Source organism: Desmodus rotundus, chromosome 6 (assembly GCF_022682495.2).
Source record: "Desmodus rotundus isolate HL8 chromosome 6, HLdesRot8A.1, whole genome shotgun sequence".
NCBI classification, from domain to species: Eukaryota; Metazoa; Chordata; class Mammalia; order Chiroptera; family Phyllostomidae; genus Desmodus; species Desmodus rotundus.
Window position 1 is genome coordinate 112799213 of NC_071392.1, and position 22019 is coordinate 112821231.

Consider the following 22019-nt stretch of genomic DNA (forward strand, 5'->3'; position numbering starts at 1 on the left):
ATCTCATTCTACTGTGGTCATCTAACTTGTATCAGAAAGGCCCCACTCCACAGGTGGCTATCCTCAGTGCTTTGCTCTCTATAGGTTAAGCTATACCTTTGCCAATTAGCATGTGACTGCCAGAAACCTATTGGATTTTTATTGGTGAGCATCTTGTTGATTAGCAAAATTAATTTTAGAAGTAGGCTCTTATTGGTGAAATTGAAGTATTCAAAAGAAATGGACACTTTCTATACGTGCATGAACACAGAAGAATCTAGGAAGGCCTATAACTTCTTCCCTTGGAGACGGTGCCTGAGGCTTAATTCCTAACCTATTCTTTGTCTAGCCTTCAGTTAGGAGAATTTCTAACGTGACTCCAAAGGGCAACAGAACTTCTGCCTCTGGGATTTTGTCACTTCTGCTTTGAGTAAATCTTTCCTGCAAGTGGCAATTTAAACAGTTAAAAGGGGAGAGGGCTGGGACTTACTTGACCTTCTAGGATAGATTGTGTGAATTGTTTTGTGCCTGCTTGCTAATGAATTTTTGTTTATGTTGCAAAGTATACCAGAATGTACTCTGGAACTTGCTTTGTTTGGTGAGATTCTAGAGGAGGAGCTAACCCTCACCTACCTCAAACTTCTTTCAAAGCAAGTATTAAAGAACCTATGAGTTATACATAATCAAAATGGTCACCGAATTGCACATTTTAAAATGCTTAAATATATGTTATATGAATTTCACTTTTAAAAAACTGGATCCTATCATTAGCTTATTGCTCAGTTTTTCTATCTTTGACCATTAAGTGCTCCTTCAGACTGGCTTGTGTTCTTTTAACAAGTCCCACCTATTTTTGAGCATTTCCTTCCCTTTTTCCTAAAGATGTTCCAGGCTCATCTTGTATTTTCCTTGCCTCAGCCCTGAAATCAATACAACTTTAAGGACTCTTGACTTGATTCCTGTTATTGGAGAATGCTGTTTAGAAACCAAAGGTTTAGGCGTGCTTATTATTAGGGAGTCATTGCTTCTAACAGACAGCGCTCTGAAGCAATGTATGTATACTGCCGATACATACACGCATTTGTAATTCTGTACCTTTTTCTCTGTTTATACTGATACCTATGATTCCAATACAACCCTATAGGGTTTACTTTAGTCTCTCCTTTTTCCTTATTTATAATTTCTTTCTCTTAACAGTGAGAAACCTAACTCTCCTTGTCTGCAGTATATTTTCTTGTTTGTTCAATTCTAGCAAGCACATAAGGTGGTTCTGGAATGCTGTGAGGCTTACCCCTGCAGGAAACAGGAGACACACTTGCTGACTCGTGATAACACACACATATATATATATATGTGTGTGTGTGTGTGTCTTAGTTCTTTTTGTGTTTAGCCTTACAATATCCTGTGAAGTTACTGTTTCTCGTAATTGCTTAGTTTAGTTCATTTCTACCCCCATGTGACCCTTCAGTGTGGTTACGTTATTAATTTGTGATACAGTTAAATTTATTACTGTCTGTATTCATTTTGGATTTCCCCTACATCCTGGTTGACTTTTTATTGTTTATTTTGGGGCATGTGAAGAGACTGAAATATTACTGTGATTCTAAGAGTCAGCTATACAAAAAGACATATTTAGAGAAGTATTATTTTTCCTCATCCATGCCATCTTGTTCTTTGCTTTCTACTTTCCCTGTCACCCCAAGTAATGATCCTCTTTAGTTTCCGGTTTATCTTTTCTGTATTGCTTTTGCACAAATGAATAGATACATGTATGTTTTCTTATATCCCCTTCTTTCTTATATGAATGATAGCATACTCTAGATACTCTTTAGTGCTTTGCTTTTTTCACTTCACATTATTTCCTCGAAATTATTGAAGCATAGAGATATTCCTCATTCCTTTTTTCTTTACAGCTGCATAGTACTCCATTGTGTTAATTTTTCTCCAGTGTGTGGGACTTTAGATTGTTTCTAATATTTTGCGATTGCAGTTAATGCTGTAATGAGTAACTGTGCATATGTGTACTTTCATATTGTTGGAGGCATGTCTTCAAGATAGATTTCTAGAAGTAGAATTACTGGATCCAAAGGGCATAGGTAGTTTTATTAGGTCTTTTCCCATTTCCCTCCAGCAGGATTGTACAAACTTTCTATTCCCACCAGCAATGTAGGAGAGAGCCTGTTTTCCCACAGGCTCACTAACAGAATGTGTTGTCAGATGTAAAAATTGTGCCAGTCTGATCTTGAGAAATGATATCTCACTGTCGTCTTAACTGGCATTTCTCTTAACTATGAGTACATGTGGACATTTTTTTCATGTTTGTTCACTTCCCCCTCTCATTTTTCTATTGGATTTAGGTCCTTTTTCTCTCAATTTTTAAGAGTACTGATATGTTAAGAGTACTAACTCTTTGCAAATATTTTCTTCCAGTTTTTCAAAGTCTTTTGACTTTGTTTATACTGTTTTTCTTCTACCAGCTTTTATTGTTTACCAAGATATAATTTACATACCATACAATTTACCTGAAGTGTAGTTAATTTTTTGTATATGCAGAGTTGTGCCGACATCACCACAATCAATTATACAACATTTTTGTCACCCCGAAAGAAACTGCATGCCCATGTGCAGTCACTCTCTGTTTTCCCTCAGTGTCTTTCTCTCCTCCAGCCCTGTTCTGCTTTCTGTCTTTATAGATGTCCCTATCCTGCCCGCACATTTCATATAAGTGGAATCATAAAATATGCAGTCTTTTCTTTCACTTAGCGTGATGTTTCCAAGGTTCATCTCTGTTGTAGCATGTATTATTAGTACTTCATTCCTTTTTATTGCCAAATACTATTCCCTTGTATGGTATGCTCTATTTTATTTATTCATTCACCAATTGATAGGCATTTGGGTTGTTTCTGATTTTAGGCTATTATGAATAATGCTGCTGCGAACATGTGTGAATTTTTGTATGGACATATATTCTCATTTTATTTATGGTGATTTTGTTGTGCAGATTTCCATTTTTATGCAAACAAATTTAATCAGTTTTTTATTGCCTCTGGATTTTGAGGTCCTCTACATCATGGTTAAAGACAAATTTACCATGTTTTTTCTAGCATTTCATGGTTTCATTTAAAAATATTTATATTCCTAATTTATTTGGAGTTTATTACAATAGCAGTGTGAGATATAGGTCTACTTTTCTTTTTCCAAGTGGTTACCTAAGTTTTCCTGGCTCCATTTACGAAAAAGTCCATCTCTACCCCAGTGATATACCACCTTTGTCATATATTAAATTTCTATATTTTGGTCTACTGCTAGATTTCCTATTCTATTCCACTAGTCTATTTGTCTATTTATGTGCCAGTATTGTACTATCTTAATTATAGAGGTTTGATAGTGCATTTTAATGTCTGATAGGACTAGTCAACACATCATGATTTTTCCTTATCTGTTTTCCCAGCTAATCTTGTATGTTTGCTTTTCCGTATGAACGTAAATGTCATCTTGTATAATAAAGTAGCTGGTTGGTATTTTTATTGGGGTTGCATTATTGCATACAGTTTGTAAATTAATTTAAGGAGAACTGATATATTTATAATATTGAATCATCCTAAACAAGAACAGGAGATAACCATTGGATCAAGTTGACTTCAGTGGCTTTCAGGATTGCTTTAAAATTTTCCTTGAATAAGTTTTGCATATTTTGAGAAAAACCAAGATGGAGGCGTAGGTAGACACACTGCGCCTCCTCGCACAACCAAAAGAAGGACAATTTAAAAACAAAAAACAACCAGAACTGACAGAAAATCGAACCGCGTGGAAGTCCGACAACCACGGAAATAAAGAAGAAACATTCGTCCAGACCGGTAGGAGGGGCGGAGACTGGCAGCCGGGGTGGACAGGACTCGATGCAAGGCGGCGGGACCCAGAGTGGCGGATTGTGGAACAAACGTGGGCAGGCAGTGGGACAGCTAGCAGACCCTGCGGCCCCACATTCGCCCACAGATAAACCCAGAGGAATGGTGGGGGATTGAAGCAGACCACACAACCCAGGGCTCCAGCTCGGGGAAATAAAGCCTCAAACCTCTGAGTGAAAACACCCGTGGGGGTTAGGCGGCAGCGGGAGAAACTCCCAGCCTCACAGGAGAGCTCATTGGAGAGACCCACAGGGGCCTAGAACGTGCACAAGCCCACCCACTCAGGAAACAGCACCAGATGGACCCAGTTTGATTGTGGGTAGCGGAGGGAGTGACTGAAATTCGGCAGAGAGTGGAGCAGGTGCCATTGCTCCCTCTCAGCCCCTCCCCCACGTACAGTGTCACAGCACAGCGGCCAGCAGTTACCCAGCCCTGGTGATTACCTAAAGCTCCGCCCCTTTACGTAACAGGCGTGCTGAGACAAAAAAAAAAGGCCCAAATGAAAGAACAGGTAAAAGCTCCAGAAATAATTCAACTAAGCAGCGAACAGATAGCCAACCTATCAGATGCACAGTTCAAAACACTGGTAATTAGGATGCTCACAGAATTGGCTGGATTTGGTCACAAATTAGATGAAAAAATGAAGGCTATGCTAAGAGAAACAAAGGAAAATGTACAGGGAACCAATAGTGATGTGAAGGAAACTGGGACTCAAATCACCGGTGTGGACCAGAAGGAAGAAAGAAATATCCAACCAGAGAAGAATGAAGCAACAAGAATTCATAAAAACGAGAAGAGGCTTAGGAGCCTCCAGGACATCTTGAAACGTTCCAACATCCAAATTACAGGGGTGCCAGAGGGAGAAGAGGAAGAACAAAAAATTGAAAACTTATTTGAACAAATAATGAAGGAGAACTTCCCTAATCTGGCAAAGGAAATAGACTTCCAGGAAGTCCAGGAAGCTCAGAGAGTCCCAAAAAGCTGGACCCAAGGAGGAACACACCAAGGCACATCATAATTACATTACCCAAGATTAAACAGAGGGAGAGAATCTTAGAAGCAGCAAGGGATAAGGACACAGTTACCTACAAAGGGGTTCCCATAAGACTGTCAGCTGATTTCTCAAAAGAGACTGTACAGGCAAGAAGGGGCTGGAAAGAAGTATTCCAAGTCATGAAAGGCAAGGACCTACATCCAAGATTGCTCTATCCAGCAAAACTATCATTTAGAATGGAAGAGAAGACAAAGTGTTTCTCAGATAAGGTCAAGTTAAAGGAGTTCATCATCACCAAGCCCTTATTATATGAAATGTTAAAGGGATTTATCTAAGACAAAGAAGATAAAAAATATGAGCAGTAAAAATGACAGCAAACTCACAGTTCTTAACAGCCACACCTAAAACAAAAACAAAAGCAAACTAAGCAAACAACTAGAACAGGAACAGAACCACAGAAATGGAGATCACATGAAGGGTTATCAGTAGGAGAGTGGGAGGGGGAGTGAGGGGGGAAAAGTACAGAGAATAAGTAGCATAAATGATAGGTAGAAAATAGACAGGGGGAGAGTAAGAATAGTGTAGGAAATGTAGAAGCCAAAGAACTTATAAGTATGACCCATGGACATGAACTATAGGGGGGAAATGTGGGAGGGAGGGGGTGGACAGGATGGAGTGGAGTGAAGGGGGGGGAAATGGGACAACTGTAATAGCATAATCAATAAATATATTTTTAAAAAGTTTTGCATATTTCCTGTTAAATTTAAATCTAAGTTTTATTTTCCTTGGTATTATTATAAATGAGGTTTTCTCTACCATTGTGTCCTCTAATTGTTTATATTTGTGCAGTTGAAGTCTATTTGTGTGTTAATTTTTTACCCTGCCACTTCACTGTTTGTTTTTATCATAAGTGGTTATTGCATATATCTAGATACTAACATGATTTCTTATCTTAAAGCTGTTGGTGATACATATGTTAATAGCTTTTCTTATGTGGAACTAACCTTGAGTTTTTGAAATAAACTCAACCTAGTCATAATACAACTTTATCATGATCTTTTTCATGTTGCTGAATTATATTAGATATCTCATTTTGAATGTTTTGCATTTGTGTTGGTTAAATGATTTTGGTATCAGGTTTATATTATTTGCTGTGAAAGAGTTAATGGAAGATTACAATCACCTGCTTCTTGACTGTTGGTAGAACTTTCCTGTAAAACTGGCTGGGCCTGCTCTTTTCTCTATGGGAAAATTTTTCATTACTAATGCAATTTCTTAAATGCGGGAAAATTCAGATTTGTCTGTTTCTTCTTGAATTGTTTTTTTCCCCTAATTTTTTATTTCATGCTTCAGAAAAGTTGAAATAGAGCAATAAATATCTTTTTGTAGACTCCCCAGTTATCATTTTGCCACGTTTTCTATATCTTAATGTAGATTTAATATATTTTTTTAAAGATTGTATTTATTTATTTTTAGACAGAGGGGAAAGGAGAGAGAAAGAGAGGGAGAGAAACATCAGTGTATGGTTACCTCTTGCGTCCCCCCCACCGGGGCCCACAACCCAGGCATGTGCCCTGACTGGGAATCGAACTGGCAACCCTTTGGTTCAGAGGCAAGTGCTCAATCCACTGAGCCACACCAGCCAAGGCTAAATATACCATTTTTTTTCTTTGACTCATTGCCAGGAAGTGACAGACAGTAAGACATAACAACTCTAAATACTCAGCAGGTAACTCTTAAGAACTAGAGCATTCTTCTACATAACCACAATGCTATTAACATACCCAAGAAGTTGAACTCTCATAGACTCACATTATTTAATATATGCACTCCAAATTGAAATTCTCATGTATGTACATGGCCTTTATAACACTTTTGGGGAGAGGTGGGTTCAGGATCCAGTCAAGGATCATTTATAACATCTCATTGTCATCTCCTTTGATTTCCACCTTTTATGTATTTTGTTTGTATGATACTGGCATTTTATTTTTTTAATTTAATCTTTATTGTATTTTTTTCCCATTACCACTTAGTGCCCTTATACCGTCCATCCCCCAGCGATCACCACACTGTCGTCTGTGTCCATGAGTCCTTTTTCCTTTTTGCTCGATCCCTCCACCCTCTAACCCGCCCCTCATAGCAGTCATCCTGCTCTCCATCTCTGAGTCTGTCTCTATTTTGCTTGTTAGTTCGGTTTGTTCATTAGATTCCACATGAGTGAGATCATATGGTATTTGTTTTACTCTGACTGGCTTATTTCACTCAGCATAATGTTCTCCAGGTCCACCCATACTGTTATTTTCTTCTTTTTTATGGCCAAGTAGAATTCCATTGTGTAAATGTCCCATAGTTGTTTTATCCACTTATCTATTGATGAACACTTAGGCTGCTTCCATATCTTGGTGATTGTAAATAACGCTGCAATGAACATAGGGGTGCTTATGTTCTTTTGAATTAGTGTTTTGGGTTTCTTTGAATAAATTCCCAAAAGTGGAATCACTGAGTCAAAAGGCAGATCCATTTTTAATTTTTTGAAGTATCTCCACACTGCTTTCCACAGTGGCTGTACCAGTCTGCATTCCCACCAACAGTGCAAAAGAGTTCCCTTTTCTCCACATCCTTGCCAACACTTGTTTGTTGATTTATTGATGATAGCCACTCTGACAGGTATGAAATGGTATCTTATTGTGATTTTAATTTGCATTTCTCCCCTTTCTCTGAAGGGACGTGGAGCGGCTTTTCATACGTCTATTAGCCATCTGTTCTGTCCTCTTTGGAGAAGTGTCTATTCAGGTCCTTTGCCTATTTTTTAATTAGGTTGTTAGTTTTTTGGTGTTGAGTTTCGTAAGTACTTTATAAATTTTGGATATTAACCCCTTATCAGATATATCGGTGAATATGTTCTCCCATTCTGCAGGTTGTCTTTTTATTTTGATGTTTTCCTTTGCTGTGCAAAAGCTTTCTGCTTTGATGTCCCATTTATTTTTTTTCTTTTGTTTCCCTCGCCTGGGGAGATGTATCTTATAAAAAAATTGCTATGAGCAATATCCGAGATTTTGCTGCATATGTTTTCTAGGATTCTTATGGTTTTGGGTCTAACATTTAAGTCTTTGATCTATTTGGAAATTATTTTTATACGTGATGTAAGAAGGTGGCCTAGTTTCACTTTTCTGCACATATTTGTCCAATTTTCCCAACACCATTTATTGAATAAACTATCTTCTGGGGACCTGGCCTGCAACGCAGACATGTAATCTGACCAGGAATCGAACCAGCAACCTTTTGGTTCTTAGGCAAGCACTCAATCCACTGAACCACACGAGCCATGATAATACTGGTATTTTAATTGAAACATTTAAATTATTTACATGTTTTATAGACTGGGTCCGTTTTTGCCTCAGTTTTTTAAACACATTGGCCTAAGTTACTTGATCTCTCTTTTTTTCTTGGTCAATCTTATCAGAGCTTCATCAGTCTCATCAGTCATTTCTAAGAGCTAGCTTTTGGCTTCATTACTTCCTTACATTATGGCTTTGTTTTCAATTTCAACAAATTCTACTTCTACCTTTATTATTTCCTTCCTTCTTTTGGAGTTTATTTTGTTATTCTGTTTCTAATGGATGTTTAGCTTTAAATTTCCAGGCTTTTATTCAAATATAGGTTTATAAGGCTGTATTTTTTTCTCAGAGTACTCTTTTATCTACATTATACAAATAGGGTATGTGATATTTTTATAACTATTTCTAACATAACAATTTTTTATTATCATTTATTTGACCACTGAGTTATTTGGAAAAGGGGTTAGAATTTTTCAAAGGCATTTTTAGATTATCTTTTTATTAATGCTTTTGATTATTTTGATTAATTGCATTATGATCACAGAATTGTGTCTGTATGATATAGATTCCTTGAAATTTGTTGATAATTGCTTTAGGCCTGATGTGGGAATTTTTTTGAAGATTTTCTTTATTATTTTTTTTAGAGAGAGGGGAAGGGAAGGAGAAAGAGAGGGAGAGAATCATCAATGTGTGGTTGCCTCTCATGCGCCCCCTACTGGGGACCTGGCCCACAACCCAGGCATGTGCCCTGCCTGGGAATTGAATTGGTGACCCTTTGGTTCCCAGCCTGCACTCAATCCACTGAGCTACACCAGCCAGGGCAGTGGTAAATTTTTATATATGCAACCAAATGCTTAAAATGAATGTGAATTCTCCAGTTATTACATATACTGTCCTGTATAAGTATTATGTTTTATAAGATCTTATGAGATCATATTTATTAAGTGTGATATTCATATATGCTTCTTGGTTACTGATTTTTGTCTCTTTGATCTATACAGTTATCTACTGATGATTGATTTATCTGTTTTTCCTTTGTAGATCTGTCCATGTCTGTTTTATATATTTTGAGACTGTATTATTAGGTACATATAAGTTTAGAATTGTTATCTCTTTCTGATGACTTGAGTTTTTTTATCATTATGGAGCATCTTTATCTCTGTATTACTTTTTACATTACAGTTTATTTTTTCTAGTAACAGTATAACCAAACTAGTTTTCTTTTGTTAGTGTTTACATAGTATATCTTTTCAATCCTTTAATTTTCCACTTTTTTATTTCCAGTGTTTTGCAGGTGAGATCTTGTAGTTTAAGCTGATAACTGCCCTCTAATCTTGACCTCCCTGAATGCACTGTTTTGCCTTCTTTCCTAGCGGCAGTACATACCCGTGAAAGTGAGGAGCAAAGCCTTCTGGATCTTCTTTTGGGAGTATGCCATGATGTACGTAGGAAGCCTCGTGGTAGTTATTTGCCTCTCCTTCTTCCTTCTCAGCTCCTGGGATTTCATCCCTGCAGTCTACGGCTTCATGTAAGTAATGACCTCGTTAGAAAACTCTGGAAGCTAATTTGGTTTTCACAGGTCCAGCTGGAATCAGAGTGCAAGTGACCCCAGGGAGCACCTGGACACAGTGGTCTTCAAACCTCAGAGTGCATCAGAATTACCCTCAGGGCTTGGTAACACCCACCTTGCTGGTCCCCACCTCCAGAGGTTTTGATTTAGTAAGTCTGAGGTAGGGAGCGAGAATTTGCATTTCTAGCAAGTTTTCAGGTGATGCTGATGTGCTGGTCCGGGAACACCCTTTGAGAGCCCCTGGTCTAGAGCTTGTGAAATTAAAGAGCACCCTCTAGGAACACCGAAAGCAACTACCAGCTTCTGCCTAGAAGGTTTGGGCTCAATCCCAAACAGGAATGGATATATTCCTCTACTGCAAGAGGGTCTCTTTAAAATAAAGCCACCTTCCACGTGCATACTTTTTAGAGAAAATCAGAAGGTGTCTGCAGTGTGAATTCTGCAGACATTTCTAAATGCTGTCTGTATGGTATGCTGGAGTGGGTAGCCACTGCCCAAGCTTCAAGGAACTCACAGCCCAACGAGGTGACAGATACTTAAAGCTGCCAGGGTCGGGAAGGGATCTGGAGTGGCAGACTCCCCTTTGGGATTCTGGACTGCGAATTTGTGTTAAATCCTGGCTGAGTGTAACAATGACTTAGTAACTTTCAGCTCTTCATGATCTGCCTTGAATAGCAAATCTGTAATGCCTTGAGTAGGAGTGAAAAGCGTTTCCTAGTGTTCTGCTGGGTCACAGGTGTTGTGCTTTACCTCATTTCACAGACAAGGAAGTGTAGTCACAACAAGAGGCAAGGACTTGCCCTGGGTGGAACCCTGTGTTAGTGAAATCTGACCGTGAGCCCCTGCCTGTTTGTCCTTCTTCATGCCCCATGTGTTCCTGTTTTGAAATTGAGAATTGACATCGGTTTCAGCTCTGTATTTTTTCAAATAAACTTTTAGAAGAGCCCAAATTGCAGCCAATTTTTATCTGATATAACTTGACAAAAAGTTTTCCAAGTAAACCTTTCCTTGTCCGGTGAGGCCTGAGGTCCTTGTTAGAACCTGCTGGTGGTTCCTCCAGCCCCTAGTAGTCCCCCTGCAGTGGCAGGTGCTCATTCTGTGCTCCTGCTGTGGGGATGCTGAGCAGGAACAAGGAGGAGCAGCTTGTTTGGCTTGTTTCTCTGGGCAAGTCTTTGGAGTGCCCAAAATAGATATTGTTTACGTAAAACCCATTCCTCTTGTGTTACAGTACTGAGTATCTCCTAATTTTAAACGTGTATGTCTTGGCAGTTAAGTAGGGGCTGGTCTTTTGAGTTCTAGCATGAATCCCTGGCTTATTTCAGGTCTCTGATGCATGCTAGAGTTTGGCTTAGCTAATATTTATTACAGGCTGTCATTCACTGACCCTAGTTTTTGTTAGTTACCTATATCCAGGGTGCCTAGAGAACCCCTCACATCCTGCTCTCTGCGGGGATGGTCACCCTTGACTGCCCAGTAGTGACCAAAGTCTTGAGGAGAAAACCAGGTCAAAGCAGACCATTTATAACTTTGCTCTTTTTTCTCTCTCCCCTTGTGTTTTTCACTCCAGACTTTCCGTTCCAGATCTCACTCCAAACATTGGTCTTTTTTGGTACTTCTTTGCGGAGATGTTTGAGCACTTCAGCCTCTTCTTTGTGTGTGTGTTTCAGATCAACGTCTTCTTCTACACCATCCCCTTAGCCATAAAGCTGAAGTAAGTGGTTGGATCTGCTGCTTCTTTGTGCACAGAACCATTTGTAGCCTTGCAGGTGCCCTTCAAAGTGGGAGCATCTGCTGCCAGGTTTGTGCCGTCTTCGCCCAGGGAACCCTGCCCTCAGTCGCCTTGGGGACCAGTGGCCGTAGCCAGCAAGAGTCTGACATGAGTGTGGGCTGCAGGGAGCACCCTAATGTTTCTCCTAGGCTCACTCTGCTTGAGCCCTCACTGCTGCTGAGCCCGCTCTCTTTTTTGGATAAGAGCAGAGGTTGGGGTTAGGGGATGTCTGGAAAAAGTGAATCTTGTTGGGTGTCCTGTAGCAGCATCCCAGTAACAGTTGGCCCAAGGGGACTCAGGATGTGTCAGTGGGAGGCTGGCCAGCAGCTCTGTTTAATCTTCGGACTAACTTCTCTCAAAAGGTTTGTCTGTGGAGCTCTCTTCCCAGTATGAGAGAGCTAACATATGTTGAGACCAGCTCCCTCCCAGGTACCTTCCTAGGATTTCTGAAATGTATTCATACCTAACCCTTCCAGCAACTCTTGGACATAGGCATTATTTTATTATCACTCCCATTTTATAAGTGAGAAAATTGATGTTCAGAGAAGTGGAGTGATTTCCCCAGAGACACACAGCTAGTAAGAAGTGGAGCTGGGATTCAGGTTTGTCTGGCTCCAGAACCTATGCTCAGCCCCCTGTACCTCAGCACCCTGATCTCCTGAGAAAGTTCATTTGCATTTGCCGTAGAAATGGTTCTATTATCCTAGCTTCACAGAAGGGAAAACTGGTACAGATGTGCCTGGATGATCCAGGGAAGCTGGGAGTTTGATTTAGATTTCAAGAGCCTGTGTCCTCTAATCTTTCTGCTGTTTTCATGGCCAGTGAACCACTGCACATGGTTCTCATTCTGGAAAAGCTCAGAGCTGATGCTTCCTTCTCATGACAGCCTTGGCCTGGCATCTGACAGAAAACCATCCTTCCTTGGCCTGGCAGTCTCCAGAATTCTGGCAGCCTTACCCAGGCAAGCTCTCCAGCTGTCTGTGGTCCACATTCCCTGCCCTGGTTCTTGTCAGGCCTGGCCACTGGGCTAGGAGAAGCAGGGAGCCTGGAGCACCTTTCCTCACTGTGTAGCTAGCTCTCTAGCAGCTTTTGTTGTCTGCAGGGGAAAGACCACAGATAGTTCCTGGGTAGACAACAGCACCACTGTCATGTGACACCCTCACCCCCCTCAACCACCACCAGGCCTCAGAGTTGTGGGGCCAGAGGGTATGAAGATTGCTGACCTTCCCCTCTGCTGCCCTCCTGTGCCTGGATATGAAGCTCTCTGCAGTGTTTGCTTCCCGTGCCAGCTCTGTGGGAACAGGGCCCTTCAGGCCACCTGTCCCCAGGCAGTGTTGCAGGAGGGTCTGGTCTCCAAGCATTTTGGCACCACATTTTCACTGGCCTTTTCATAGAAATGTTCAAATGTGACCAGCTACCTACAAAGCCCGAAGCAAGTGGTTTGGAGTGTCTTTAGAAAGATGCTTGCTGAGCTAGCTGAACCCTTTGTGGAAGCTGCAGGACTGTGTGACTTTGCCAAGTGGAGTTTCTGAGGCATTTGCTCTGTAGAAGGACTGGACTGTTTGGGTGTCTACATGTCTGTCCTATCTCGGATTTACACCCACTGAGTCATTCGGACAAGACCAGACCAGAATGCCAGGAACCTCTGAAGAAAACCTCTGGGAGCTGGGTGTCCAGGAGCCGTGCAGGTGTAGGCCACATGCGTGTTGTGTAAATGTAGGCGACAAGGGCACAGACCTGGCCTCTGTTGGCTTCCCTCTTGCATGTGTCAGAAGCACTGGAGACTGAGCCTGTCCTTGCTGCCCCCCACGCCCGTCCCCCACCATCAGAGCTGCAGGCAGTGGGAAGAGCAGTTCCAGTGGTGCTTAGGAGCTCTGGAGACAAACCCCTCCCTCGCTTACTAGCTCACTCGCCTTCTCTGAATCTGATTTCCACATCTGCGCAGTGCGGATGTCAGCATTGCCTACCTGGAGGCGCCGCTGAGGTGCAGTGAGGACCACATGCAGTGTTGCAAGAAAAGGGCCGGGCATAGAACTTAGCAGAGCAAGGGGTCAGGAAATGGTAACCATTTTGTTATTAGTTGAAGGTAATGAGAACCCCACTTCCAGCCCTTAAGAGCTGAAAAGCTGCACAGCTCTCAGTTCTCTCTCTGGAAAAGAGCTCATCATAGCTAAGGGTGTGTAGACCCCACTGACCCGATTGTCAGAGAAAAAAGCATCAGCAAGGAAGCACTTCCTGTCCTGCGTCCAGTTGTCAGAGGGGCCTCTGGCCAGGGTGGCTGCCTAATTACACTCTGCCAAGCACTCATTGAAGCCCAGTAATAAAGAGCCTCTGACTTCATTTGTTTTTTCCCTGGGTAGCGCCTGGGGGAAGGCCCGGAGCTGGTTGTGGGGAGGATGATGGGAAATGTCTCTGTGGGCTGTTACTCTCGTGTTTATTGGGCCCTCCTCACCACCTCTGGGCATATCTGGGTCCCCGCAGTTTTCGGCTGTGCTACTTGGCCTGGCCCCACTGTCTTGTGAGTAGGAGAGCCAGCACTTGCCTGAAGTTCCCTGCAGAGTATTTTTGGGTTTGAGGGATAGAGTCAGGAGTCTCAGGGGTAGGCCTGGTTCCTGACTGATCTCTGTCTGTCTGTCTGTCCTGCCCTGCCCCAGGGAGCACCCTATCTTCTTCATGTTCATCCAGATAGCCATCATCTCCATCTTCAAGTCCTACCCGACCGTGGGGGATGTGGCCCTCTACATGGCCTTCTTCCCTGTGTGGAACCATCTCTACCGATGTGAGTATTCTGCCTCTGACCCCCAGTGGCAAGTCTGTGTCAGCCCGTGCGCTGGGTGAGACAGCCAGGGAGGAAAGGATTGAAAGCCACTTGTTGGGCATCTGCTGTGCTAGCAGCAGCAGGAGAGAGGCAGTGTCAGGAGGCACAATCATTGCCTCCCAGGTGCTGTGGACTAGTGGTGAAAATAAAAACAACTACCACTTAGCGAGGACTTACTGTGTCCCTGCTCACTGTGGTTCTAAGAGCATTACACGCATGAGTTCATTTTATCTTCACACCAGCCTTTGAGGGAAGTAGTCCCGTTTTCCAGATGAGAAAACTGAGGTGCAGAAAGGTAGAGCCACTTGTTCAAGGTCACAGGTCTGGTTAGTGGAAGGGCTGGGCATTGGAATCCAGATCTGTGAGCCTCTAGCCAGTGCTGTCCAGTAGGACTTTCTGTGATGTTGGAAATGTCCTATGTCTTCACAGTCCAGTAGTGTAGCCACTGGTGTGACTAAGAAATTGAATTTTTAATTCAGATTAATTTAAATTTAAGAAGCCACACATGGGGAAAGCTGTTGTATTGGACAATGCAACGCTAGACCTAGGGCTTTGAACCATTTCCCAGAGCTGCACCCAAAGGGCCATTAAAAGCACATGGGCAGTACTAGATTGCCCACCTACCTTGACGACCCCTTTGAGCTCTGATCATCCCCTTCTCAGAAGACGACTTAGCAGTGACCTAGTTGTGCTTCCTAGGACCCCTGTGTTTCACTCGGTTGGGCTCTTGGCCCTCTGTGTGGGTTCTTTTCAGTGTTTGTGGGCTCCCTTAGGGTAGCTCATGACTCCTTTGCCTCCATGTCCCTGGCACCCAGGGTCAAACCCGACACACAGGACAATGCGGCAAACATTTGCGGATGGGCTTTTGAAACCTCTAATAAACAGGCAGTGTTAGCGGCCCACCGCCGCTTGGTTCTCTAAACCAAAATGGAAAGGCAGCTGTTGGATTTCCTTGCCTACAGTGGGTGTACAGCAAGGTGTCAACAATGAATTCGGGAGGGCAGGCTTCAGAGGAAGTGAGTCTTTGTTGTTGTTTTGGGGCTGTCTGGGTATCAACCAGGAAGTGAAACTGACCAGCTGCCAGAAAGAAGCCTACCTGTATGAGTGGGCCTCTAAGCAAGGTAAACAACTGAGTGGGCAGGTGATGGCCGGGTGGGGTGGTGACCGGTCCTGCCTGACTGGGAGGGAGAAGTGGCATCTTCTGTCTATGCCATCCTCATTGCACAGATAAGAGTCACCCAGTCCAGCAGGCTCAGGGTCAGCTTGGGGCCCCTTGGCAGAGAGTGGCTAATGACAAATCAACGAGGCCACCAAACATGTGAACATACTCCAATTTGTGGCTCTTGAGGACATTGATCCTCTTTCCCTGGAAGTAGAGTCGTTTTTTCTTAGCTATCTGTCCCACACAGTCTCTCTCTTCCTCAGGAAGTATCTTTCATCCCGGGTCGCCGAACACAGTCTGGAGCCAGACTGACTTGAGTCTGGACCCTGGCTTTCCTACTACTAGCTGCATGTTTTTAGGCAAATCATTTAACCTTCCTGAGTCTCCCATTTTTTTCATGTGGCAAGTGGGGAGAATATTTTTCATGAGTGTTTTAAGTTTGAAAAACTATAAATATAAATAGCATTGTAGTGATTTTCAGAAGTAATAAAGATGCGGGGGTAGGGGTGGGGTCTCCGGCACAGTTCCATGATCAAAGCTTCAGGCTCGGTAGCCAGAGTTGTTCAGGGTCATTGGAACAAACATATTTTTCAAAACTTGAAATAAGCTATTTTCTGCCCTCTGGGGTGACGAAGCACAAAAAAATAAGGATGGAGTTTCCGGAAACCTGGATGGTCTAATAGATGCTGTGGCCGGCTGGCTGGCGGGGCGGTTTCAGCTTGTCTGAAGCTCCTGCAGAGAGCCTTGGCCGCCGTCCCTCGGTGCCAAGCTCCCGCAGCAGAGAACGCTCCTGTTGGAGGGTCTGTTGGGGCTTGACAACTGCGAGTCATGCCATCCAGCGAGGAGTGTCTTCATCCTGGTCCTGAGAACCTGTGAGTGGGGGCTTTGAGGAGTCTTTAAGGCTAGGTTGAATATATTCAGACTTTTAAAGTGGTTAAGAATTCAGTTTAAACATTAGTTGCCATTTACAACATGCCTGCTCACACATCCACCTTTTTGTTTTCCTGTCCTGCTCACTGGGGAGAAGAGGCACACGGGCTCCTCCCCGAGTGTAGGCCCCAGACGCCAGGACTCAGTGGTGCCAGGCCGGGCTGAGTCATACAGACACACAACTGCGGTGTTAGGGAACAGCCTGCTGGCTGAGCCGGTGCCCGCCTGCAGCGGTCCAGCTGACAGAGCTGGTTACCCAAAGGGCTGCATTTTGTGTTTTATTTTTTATTAACTATTATGTAAAGATAAAAGAATATTGATAAAATATGTATATAAATTATGAAGATTAACAATATAATAAATTCCCATGTACCTAGAACCTACTTTAAGAAAAGAAGTGACACCATGACCTTTGAAGTCCCTAAATCCCCTCTGTGCCCCTCTGTTGGGACTGGGTTCTTCAGGTGGCATTTTATTTCTGAATGCCTGAGGCTTAGAGGAGGAAAGTGACTTGCCTGAAGTTTCAGTTTGTCAATGGTAGACCCGGAGATTGGATAAGCCACCCAGTGCAAAAAGCGGGGAGTCCGATTCCATCTGGCCTAGCAAGTCTGATGAAGGGTGAACCCTTTCGTCTCTTTAGACCCCGGTCATCTCTGACATCTCTGACACCTCCTGGTGCCTGGAACAAGCTGTCCTGTGCCCCGGTCCCTCCCTCCATCTGCTCTGGCATGTACCGTATTTTTCAGACCATAAGACGCATCTAGGTTTTAGAGGAAAATAGGAAAAAAAAATTTGAAGCAAAAAATGTGGTAAAATATTTAATAGCATAAATAACGTAATGTTTCACCAATGTAAATGTAAGCTACATTCGGACTATAAGGCGCACCCCCATTTTCTTCCCAAACTGGGGGAAGGAGTGCGTGTTATAGTCTGAAAAATACGGTAGTTTTAATCCCCTGGCCTGTCAGCCAGCAAGAGTGAGTAGCAGCTCCTCAGTCCTACAAAGGTCACCACAGGCCAGAAGCCAGCTGGATGCTGGTGACATTTCCTCCAGGCACATGGGAATGTGTCTTTGCAGCTCTTCGCAATTGCACCCAGGAGCTGCGTGTGAGCTTCTCTCGGTGTCTGTGCGCTTATTCACCTCCTGTCACCTGGTCTGAAATCCATAGTGGCCACAGGGGTGGAATAAAGACCCAATGGGTCTGTCAGGCCACACAAGTTTTATTTTAGGAATAGTGTATATTCTTTTCAGCAAAATAATTTCCAGAGGATAAGAAAGAACCACTGAGAAGTGTAAATAGTGACGTTGGAATGAAGCAGTGATTAATAGATTTGTTATGTCTTGAGGTTGTAACATTGCTTAATAACAACAACAACAACAACAATTCTCAGTGCACACACCCCTTTCCCAGACTTCCTGTTTCTGGGAGAAAGAATGAGAAAAGAAAGGTCTCAGGAAGGCTTGAGTCAAGGCTTTAACCTCTCTTAGCTTTGAAAGCCCAGAACTGAATTGTGGAAATGTCAGATCAGAAAAAGAGGGCCTTGGAAGCCCTCCAGGCCTGCATTTCTAAATTGTGAGGTTTCACAGACCCCTACAATTTCAGAAAACTCCGAAGACAGAGTTGCCAAGTTGTTATTTTGCTGAAGACATTAAAACAGTCAACTACCAGCCATTCATCTCCATTTCATGAAAGAAAGGACTTTTTAGCAACAGCAACAACCAGCAACAAAATAACACCTGCCATTTCTCAATAAAGAATGAACCTTGAATTGAAAACATTCGGCTTTAACTGCCTGTGCTGATATTTCTCCCTGTGACAGTGAGATCTCTGTTGCAGACTGCTGCGGGCCTCCTACTTGGAAAGGGTCTACAGCTGTAATCCAGTGGTTCACAGCCTTGGCTGCACATCGGAATCACTGGGGAAGCTTTTAGAAACTAGTATGGGTTTCTGGCCCCCGCCGCCCCCGCAGAGACTCTGATTTACTCAGAAGCCCAGAGGTGGGCTTCCCCAGATGATTTCATTTTGCAACCAAAAGTGAAGATCGTGTGTGTAATCCAGTCTCCCTTCCAATGCGTGAAACCCCCAGAATAGCGGTTGAACCGAGTCTTCGTACAGCTGATATGAGCAGCCTTCAGGATCGGGAGTTCCCCTCTTCCTTCAATCTCCCAGAATTTTGAGTTAGGAGAAGGAATTCCCTGAAGCTTAGGATCACATCGAGGAAGGGAACTACTGGTTAAATATCTGCTGTTAACCAGACCCCTTGCTAAGAGTTTTTTTAAGTTATTCTTTCAATTAATTTAAGTAATATTTATTAGGCCCTGGCCAGTGTGGCTCAGTTAGAGCATCGTTCCATAAACCAGAAGGTCTTAGGTTCGATTCTGGGTTGTGGGTTTGATCCCCAGGCTGGGTGCATGCAAGAGGCAACTGATCAGTGTTTCTCTTGTCACATCAATGTTTCTCCCCCTCTCTCTAAACTTAAAAAAAGAAAACATTTTTAAAAATAAATATTTATTAGTTTACTTAAAAATACAATAAAGTGTAAAGAAAGAAATGAAAATAGCATATAATCCTACTCTCAGATATCCCCTATTGAATTACAAAGGAGAAAAAGCACAGTGTAGTTGGCAGAATAATCCCCCCTCTCCCTCCCACCGTGGTGTTCAGGCCATAATCCCGCAAACCTGTGATCACATCACCTTACCTGGCAGAGGACCATCAGATGGGGAGAGGGTCCTGGATACCCAGGTGGGACCAGTGTAGTCACAAAGGCCCTTGAAGGAGGTGGGAGCAGAGGCATATGGGAAACCTCTGTACCTTCCTCTCGGTTTTGCTGCAAACCTACAACCTGCTCTAACCTGCAAACCTGCTCTAAAAACTAAAGTTCTTTAAAAAGTAAGGGAGGCTAAAGAGGAGTTCAGAGCGCTGAAATGTGAAAAGGAATTATCTGACGCTGCTGACTGAAGATGGAAGGGGGCATGAACTGAGAACACAGGCAGCCTCTACCTGTTGCAAAGGCAAGCAGACGGATTTTCCCCTGAGCCTCCAGAGGGAGTGCAGCCCCAAGGATACCTTGGGTTTTGGCCTGTGAGACCCATTTTGGACTTCTGGCCTCCAGAACTGTAAGATAATAAGTTATATTGTTTAGGCCACTAAGTTTGTGGTATAGCAGAAATAGAAAACACAGTTACCTGTCCGCGCCAGGTTTTCCACAGGTTTTCTTGTTTAATTCATGGCACACTCCTACGAAATTTGCGTTTCAGTACTGTTTTAGGAATGGGGGAGTTGAGCCTCAGAGGAACTTGCTGGCAGAGCAGGAACTTTAACCAAGGCCTCTCCGAGGCCTGGCCTGGCCCCACTCTCCTGCCTTTTTCTCCCTCAGCTGAACCTCCCTGCCTGCCTGGGGACATTCCCCATTCCCTCTGGGGCTAGTGGGGTGATAGCAGAGAGGGAGCGTGTCAAAAACAGATCTTTAAATCATCTAAGGGAGAGTAAGGGACATTTGAAGAGCAGGACAAAAGACTTAAGACATGAATTAGGGAGGATGGAAAACGTGTTTCTAAGACTCGGGGCTCTAGCACCACAGAGACTCCCTGGCGGCTCTGATTTTCATGGGTTCACGCTGCTCTTTCCATTCGTGATCTCATGTGGTCAGCACCCTGCTCAGGGAGAGGGAGGGGGTAGAGGGCAGTGTCTTGCTGCCCAGTGCCCAGAGGCACTCATGGCATTGCTAACTAGCCAGCAAGCCCACAATGGGAGGTACAGAGTTCAAATCAAGAACCTCCCACCAGCCTTGGGCACAGGGAGCCATTGACTCGAGGGTCTTAGGTTGGCACCCTGGTGGCACCCGGGAGCCTCTGAGTAAGGGGAGGGCGGGGGCGTTCTGCCTTTGAGCTTATACTAGGCGCTCCATGGGCCTCTCTGTCCTGTGGGACCATCACAGAGAATCAGCATTGGGCTAACTGTGACCTTCTGTCTTTGCAGTCTTGAGAAATATCTTTGTCCTTGGCTGTATCATTATCGTCTGCTCTCTGCTCTTCCCTGTCCTGTGGCACCTCTGGATTTACGCAGGAAGTGCCAACTCCAACTTCTTTTATGCCATCACACTGACCTTCAACGTTGGTCAGGTAAGAGTTGAGGGCACTGTGGGGGCATTGGTTCATTTTGACCTAGGCCCTGGGTTCTGCAAACTAGGAGTTCGGGTGTGAATGAGGGGACATTTCCTCCCCTCAAGTAGCTCTTGGTCTGGGAGAAAAGATAAGGAGTAGGAGCAGCGGGGGAGGGGAGGGGTGGAGGACTGAATCTGGCTAACATTTATTGGGCTCCCTGCTGAGCCGTTGCCTCACTGAATTCTCACAGCAAGCCTGTGAGATAGTGTTACCAGCTGTTTTACAAAGGGGAACCAAGGCTCACAGAGGTTGCCTCTTGCCCAAGGTCATTGGAGGAGCCTAGAGCAAAATTCAGGGAAGGCTCGGTTTCTGAGTCCACCCTCTTCCTGTAACAGGGCCTGGGCTGTGTGGCACCCAGAGTGAGTGCACTGTGTGAGGGTGGGGAGGGCAGAGGCAGGGGAAGAGAGGCTTTTCGGACTCTGGGGACAGCAGGAGCAAAGAGAGAGAGATGAGAAGTGGTTGGGTCTTGCTGTTGGGTGAGTCTGGAGTGCAAAACGCACGCTGGGAGCAGTGGGAGAGGAGCCTGCGGGGAGTCACTCAATGAGAAGTGCTGACAAGGGGCCCCGCCCGCTCGGGCCCAGGGAAAGCCTTTCCTTGGTGCTATAGAGCAGAGTGGTGGTTTTCAGCATCAGAATCACTGAGCTTGCTAAAAATGCAGATTGCTTGTTAACATGTTTTAAATCCTATATTTATGCTATGACTGTTACCATTACCTGGCTTTGATTGTCAAAACATAAAGTAAAAAAGCAGATGTTCTAATCCTACTTCCACAGATGTTGACCCAGGAGATGTGGAAAACAGGGCCAGAAATTTGTATTTTAACAGGCTGTCCCAGAGATTCTGTTGCAGGTGGTCTAGCAAACTTCTCCAAAGGAACGTGTCCCCTGCGCAGTGTTCTCAGGTCAGGTCTGTCCTCACTGTGCAGGTTCCTATGAGAATCAGTTGAACTGCTTACCATTTCAGTTGTGCTTGGCACAGCCAGGCGTTTCCTGTGCGTATGGGCTGGACGGGAAGCAGGGCTGGCTGGAGGGACTGATGATGGCACTGAACAATCCCCAGGGAGAGTCTTGTCTCCAAAGTCAGCTGCCGGGAAAGAAGGGGGTTAGGGCTTTTGCTGTGAGTGATTGTGAGTGATGTGCCTGGTATTTCCTGCATGGACATTTCTGAACAATTAGTGTCCAGCCCAGCTATTTTTCTTGATTTCTGAAGAGCAGGAAGAGAGATGGAGGGCCCTGTGGCCTGGGTGGGACCAGGCCGGATGCTCTATTCTGCCTGTCACACAGTGGTGGATGCTCAGCACCTTGTACGCTGTCTTGCAGGATTCAGCTTTGCACCTTGAAGGAATCCAAAGGCTGTCTGGCTCTTCTCTCTTGCTGAAATCTCC

The 22019-nt window shown here is 43.9% G+C and overlaps 1 protein-coding gene across 2 annotated transcripts in view; it reads left to right on the top strand.

Annotated features, from left to right (window-relative positions):
- The window catches only part of PIGU (phosphatidylinositol glycan anchor biosynthesis class U), a 97964-nt gene that overhangs the window by 62636 nt on the left and 13309 nt on the right, over nt 1-22019 (top strand). For both annotated transcript variants that reach the window (XM_024559521.3, XM_071221770.1), the window contains 4 exons: nt 9593-9747; nt 11357-11500; nt 14212-14336; nt 20451-20593. In XM_024559521.3, coding sequence (XP_024415289.1) covers nt 9593-9747; nt 11357-11500; nt 14212-14336; nt 20451-20593 — 567 coding nt within the window. The remainder of the gene's footprint in view (nt 1-9592; nt 9748-11356; nt 11501-14211; nt 14337-20450; nt 20594-22019) is intronic.